General features: G+C 37.8%; 1 protein-coding gene across 1 annotated transcript in view; it reads right to left on the bottom strand.

Annotated features, from left to right (window-relative positions):
• Positions 1–6139, bottom strand: part of ZCCHC7 (zinc finger, CCHC domain containing 7) — a 119528-nt gene that overhangs the window by 32532 nt on the left and 80857 nt on the right. The window contains exons 5-6 of the mRNA XM_009321273.1: positions 5339–5464; positions 3406–3576 (exon numbers count right to left, since the gene is read on the bottom strand). Of these exons, the coding sequence (XP_009319548.1) occupies positions 3406–3576; positions 5339–5464 (297 nt within the window). The remainder of the gene's footprint in view (positions 1–3405; positions 3577–5338; positions 5465–6139) is intronic.

The following is a 6139-nucleotide window of genomic DNA, read 5'->3' as shown; positions in this document are numbered from 1 at the left end:
CACACGAACAGGCCAACACACAGTCCCTCTCCCCTCGCATGGAAATGACACTCGGAAAGCACATGAAGGGAAGTATCTCATGTCTGACTGCTAAGCTGCAGGGTCAAACCTCCCACTGAAAGTCAATTATTCCATGATTCTGTGATATGGGGATTGAATATAATGACAGAGGTTATGGAACTTAAGCTTTACCAGGTAGAAGAGTTATTCAGATAAACTTCTGTATTCAGTGAAAGGGAGGAGCAGGCCTTCTCAGGACCTCTCTCATTCTTTGACCAAACAGAAGAAATAAAGGTAGGGAGGAGACATTTAGAGAGAGATTCAAATATTTCTGAATGTCAAAAAAACCTAACGTTTAGGGGAATCGAACAGGTGTATTTGGATAACAAACATTTAAGCCACATCTTTAGATAGAAAATGAAGTAGGAATTTATGCTGATGCTATCACAGCTTGCCTTTTATCCTCACCTTCTTGTGTTTAAGTTGCTTTTAAGTTGGGAAAAAAAATAGCATAAAAGGCTAATTGCTATGTACACGTCTGAATTTCTGGGACATGTAAAACTATAATAATATCATACAAGGTTAAAAAAAGATAAAAATATGTTTAATCACATTTTCATTTTCATCTGTGTTTTATTTTAGTAGATCAAGTCAAACTCAAAAGACTTCATACTACTTCTATCTTTCTCTTCAGTCCTTATAGCATAAGCACTGCTGCTACTGAAAAGCCACAGGGAAGTTAAAGAAAGGACACAGCAAGTCCTCTACTTGTATTTATGAAATACGAGGACAAATCTTCATGTTACAGTCATACAGTCATACTTGAACCTCCTACTGCAAAGTCATTACCTTCATCTAGTTTATATTTTTAAAATTCAATTCAGCACTATCTATGTATCTATATGAGAAGTATATATATTTAAAGACTATCTATCTGGGAAGGGCTTTGTGCACAGACACAAAAGCACATGAATACAAGACTAACACTAATATTAAAGAATGCTTTTGTATAAGAGTCTCCTTCAGAGGTGGAACATTCTTGCAAAATGTTCCTGCACTTAAACTTGACATCAAATTATTCATCCAGGAAGCAAAAATTTAAAAACCAGTGGTGTCTAGCTTTGAGGTATACGATACTTAAAAGATGAAACAAAAGTTGCTGGTTTGTGAATTCTCTGAGCTGTTACAAAAAACCCTTCTGTTAATATATACATACGTATTTTGAAATACTGATACAAGCTTTTACTTAGGCTACATGATGTTCATAATAATTTTAAATGCTCTCGCTCAAAATCTTTAGATTTCTTTCAGAGCATGCAGTGGTGGTGCATGACAATACATTCCTCACATCCAGGATTCCTGGCAGTTAGTACAGAACTGACCTAACCTACTGCGCGGTATCATAAAATCACAGAATGGCTTGGGTCGGAAGGGACCTCTAAAGATCATTTACTTCCACCCCTCCTGCCATGGGCAGGGATATCTTTCACTAGATCGGGTTGCTCAGAGCCCCGTTGAACCTGACCTTGAACACTTCCAGTGATGGGGCATCCACAGCTTCTCTGGGCAACTGTCACAATGTCTCACCATCCTCATTGTAAAATATTTCTTCTTGATATCTAATCTAAATCTACCCTCTTTTAGTTTAAAACCATTGTCCCTTGCCCTGTCACTACAGGCCTGGGTAAAAAGGCCTCTCTTCGTCTTTCTTATATCTACTAACTTTCAGTAGCAGTAATAACAGCTTTGGGCAGACTGTCAAGAGCAAAAGAGTTTAAATTGTTTCAAAATGCATTCAGAGGAATTGAAGAAGTATTTTTAAGAAAAGAGATCACGCACTGTAGAGTGTGTTTCCATAATGGTACTGTTTAAATGATAGAAGTTTTGACAAAACAAGTCTCAGCCAAATGAAGGCCCATGACCTTACCTCCCATCTAGTCGTCAGTGCAGAGAATACACTGTATCCGGATGACCTTTAACATACTTCAGTATCCTTACAGTACTTCAACATTTTTAATATTTCCATACCTGTTTTCATGCCAAAGTTACTCATTCATTTATCCAAGACAACTCTGAATGCTCAGTAAAGAATAATAACAGAGTGCATATGTTTTATGGGGCCTCCATCTCCCTATAAAATAAATGGAAACCCTTCTGCCATTTTGCTGCTTAACCTGAAACAAGCAGCCAAGCATCTGGTGGGAAATAAACTGAACATCCAATCTTTTAGCAAGACAAAAGGAGCGCTTCCATATTCCCACTTGACAGAACCATTTGTACTGTGAATACAGATGGAAGCTTGCTAACACCTCTGAAATGTTGTTTTGTCAGGTACGGTATGGAGATTATTATTTGTACTAAGTACTTTTTTCTCTCCGGTTCTTGTGACATAGAGGCAGCGTAACATAATATGAACAAGGAATTAGAGTGACTGGCAACAGGACCAGACTGTCCACCCAACCTGTATGAGCTACGCTGGTCTAAGTAGGAAAAGTTGGGTTTTGAATGACAATAGTGAAGATGGATAACATCACTGTGGTTCTCATGGGATTAAGACAAAACATCAATAGGTTCCAGACATTAAATGTTTCCATCAATATTTTTCTCTCAATAGTAGAGTACACAATTTTGCAACTGTTCCACTACTTTACAAATTCTCTTACAGTGTATATGTGATGGGCCTGTCCATAGTGATATGGAAGTAGACAGACAATTAATTTCATCATTATCTTTCTTCTTGCATGTTCACAAATAATAGAGGACTCTACTGAAAAGCAGGCAGAAACTAAGCTAAAGCATGTGAATACGGTTGTACACCTCCTTCCTTATAAGCTAATGTCAGATAAAATTTTTATTCACCTATACTTGCATAAGAAATGAAGTGTACCATTTCCATTTTGTTCATAAAGTACATTTGCAATGTAAAATACAGCACAGTTCTAAATGCCTCCCAAACCCATTTAGACATTAGTTTAAACTTCTCATAATATTTTCATTTATGAGTATGTGATCATAGCGAAAAAAACATGGATCTGGAGCTCTTGGAGCATCAGAGTTATTCTTTACCTCTTGCTGGCATGCTTGCAGTGTACCATGTCTCCTAATTTCAACCTCCCTACACCTTCCATTCAACAGAAATGAGGACATTTTTCACGACCCTAACTAAACTGGACAACACTAAAGACTGAGTGTTTACAATGCTCCAGTTTGTTTTCTTTGAACCATTCTTCATGAAAACCGTGATGCTGTTAGGTAACGACTAACTACAATATTTTCATATGCTTATACAAATATGCACTATATAAAATTAAAGAAAATATGAAAAGACTGTGATTGTTGTAAATTCGATTCTTGATAGATACAAAACTAATAATGAATGAGTTCTTTGCCATGGGCTATACTCACATCAGCATAATGCCCCTTCATATCACAGCGATTGCAGTGTTTATTCCAATAGGCTCTCTCAAGACATTCCCTGAAATAGTGGCCAGGCAAACAGCAGTTCAAACAAAAACGTGCTGGGCAACTGTTTTGTAGATGACCTCTTCCTGCACACAGGCAACAAGGGGGAACTTTCTATGGAGAAATAAAAAAATAATTATGTTAAGTGAGAATGTTGCAAAAGATTAAAGAAAAGAAAAAAAAAATCAAAAGAGGAAATGAAGAAGAAACCACCCCAAATAAATGTCTACTGCTTACTAGGGATTGCAGAGATGTTATGTTTCATTGAGGAATTGAAGTGAAGGAAGACTATGAATAGAGTAAAACTCAAAGTTGTAACTCCATAGACTCCCTGTATTTTCTTGATTTGGACCTTGCATCAGAAGCACTTGTTAAACGCTTAGAGCCGATGTTATTTGCTCCATGAATACAGCAAAAATAGTCATTAAACTGGAAAGTATATTTCACTTGGAGCAGAAGTGTTGGGCACTCTGTATGAACATATTTCTAACAAAATTTCTTAAAAGCTGAAAAACAGAACTCTATCACAGGAACATGATGTATAGTATGTAACACAACATATTGGACTGGTTTGTAAATATGGTCTCTGCCATAGACCGCTACACTAAGTCTGGCTGGGATGGGGTTAATTTTCTTCACAGCAGCCATATGGGGCTGTGTTTTAGATAATACACAAACATTTAGCTATTGCTTAAGGCTTTCTCTTTTTCCCAGCCTGACCCCCAGTGAGTAGCCTGGGGGTGGGCAAGAGGCTGGTGGGGGACAGAGCCGGATAGCTGACCCCAACTGACCAAAGGGATATCTGTACCGTACGGCATCGGGCTCAGCAACAGAGCTGGGGGGATGGAGGTTTTCCACAGCAGCTGTTGATGGGGGACTGGCTGGGCATAGGTCTGCTGTGGTGAGTGATTGCTTTTGCATCACTGGGGTTTTTCTTCATTTACTCTACTGTCTTTATCTCGACCCATGAGTTTTTCTTGCTTTTGCCCTTCCAATTCTCTCCCCCACCCCACAAGGGGTGGGTAAGTGAGTGGCTGGGTGGGGGCTTAGCCGCCAGCTGGGGTCAGCCCACAACAACCACTTGGCTACATGCCTCGTGACTCACACAAATAAGCACATGGACTGACAAATATAAAACGTGGAATGCTATTCTAGGGCCATAGCTGTATCTCTTTAAAGCCAGTGTTCCCAGTGAGTTGAGTGTATCTTCACTCCAAGGGCTTACGTTTCAGCTGGGTGGGATGGAGTCACTCAAAGTCTCAGTGTGGGTAACAGCCTCAGGGACTGAGGTTTTTGCAGACTTTGTTGTGGGGACTGGTAAATCCAGACCTTCATGCAACTGCCCCCACTTCTTCACAGTGTAGTGACTGATTTTTAAACCTCTAACCCCTGGACAAACTTTCTGAATATCTGGCACCTATCTGAGCTGCTTAAAGTTATTTCCAATTTCATCTTGCCTATAATTTTTAACATTATTCAAATCATGTTTCATTATATAGATATCTGCTTTCATTCATTTACTAAGGGTGATTTTTGGATTCCTTATGTTCTCCTTATTGAAAATACATTTGAAAAACATTTTCCATCTCAAAACTAGTTTTACAATATGAAAAAATGTTTCTATATTGTACTTGACTCTCTTTTTGCTCAGTTTATACTAACAGATATTTTCCTTTAGAAAAACAATAAAAGCAACGACCTCCACAAAACAGACAGCTAATTTTATATAGTAAACTGATCTTGTACAAGCTATCCCTCAACCTGGAGCAACCTTTCAGTGAAATAATAAACCACTGAGGCAATACTTTTAATGGCAAGCACAGAAGAGTATTAGAAGCAACAGCTGCATCTACAAGTAATTGAGTGTTGCATTTACCTTTGGAGTAGGACAGTTCTTGGACAAATGACCTGGTCTACTGCAATTTCTACAGGTAACATTTTTATCAGCTGTGTAGTACCGCATACTGGTATGCCTCACACTTGCATAGTTGGAGATCTGTGCCTGAGGATACAAGAAAAGAAAAATGTATTTACCATTTGAGATTCTGTGTTTTAGTGTTTGTTAAAAGTGGAAATTTGTAAAGGTCACTGCTGGTAGTGTTCAGTTAAAAATCTAACTTTTTACAAGTACAGTTTACATATCCAGGTTTGAACTGGATAATTCTGTTATAGAGAAACTTGCATTGTCTAGAAGAAAAGTATTGTCTTGTTCAAACTTCCACTTCAGGACATTCTTTTTTGCTGTTTAAAATTGCAGTTATGAAGTTTTGCTTTCCCTTGATTAGTCAAGACACTTTTACTCACTATGCTATTCATGACGAACTGGAATTTTTCCCAGAATACAAATATAACTAACATTAATTGCAAATGCAAGTTACACGTTCCCTTGCACACATTAAGGGAAACTTTTTGGGCAAAGTACAATGCTATACAAGTCTAGACCAAATCTGCAATTTGCAATTGTAAAGGAAGATTTAAAAAAGAAAAAGAAGAAAAAAGAGAAGCTGGAAACAACTCTCTCTCTCCCAGTAACCTCACATATACTTTCTGCATAGGCAGACAGAATTGAAAATCCTATCTTCAACCTTTATTGCTTAGTAAACCACAATTTTTAAAAACTGAAATAAAAATTTTAACAAGTGAACGGGAGAGGGATAAAAATACCATTTCTCTTAAG

Source organism: Pygoscelis adeliae, unplaced genomic scaffold (assembly GCF_000699105.1).
Source record: "Pygoscelis adeliae isolate BGI_AS28 unplaced genomic scaffold, ASM69910v1 Scaffold433, whole genome shotgun sequence".
In the NCBI taxonomy this organism is placed as follows: domain Eukaryota; kingdom Metazoa; phylum Chordata; class Aves; order Sphenisciformes; family Spheniscidae; genus Pygoscelis; species Pygoscelis adeliae.
The sequence above is the reverse complement of the archived record's forward strand: the minus strand, read 5'-3'. Positions and strand labels throughout refer to the sequence as shown.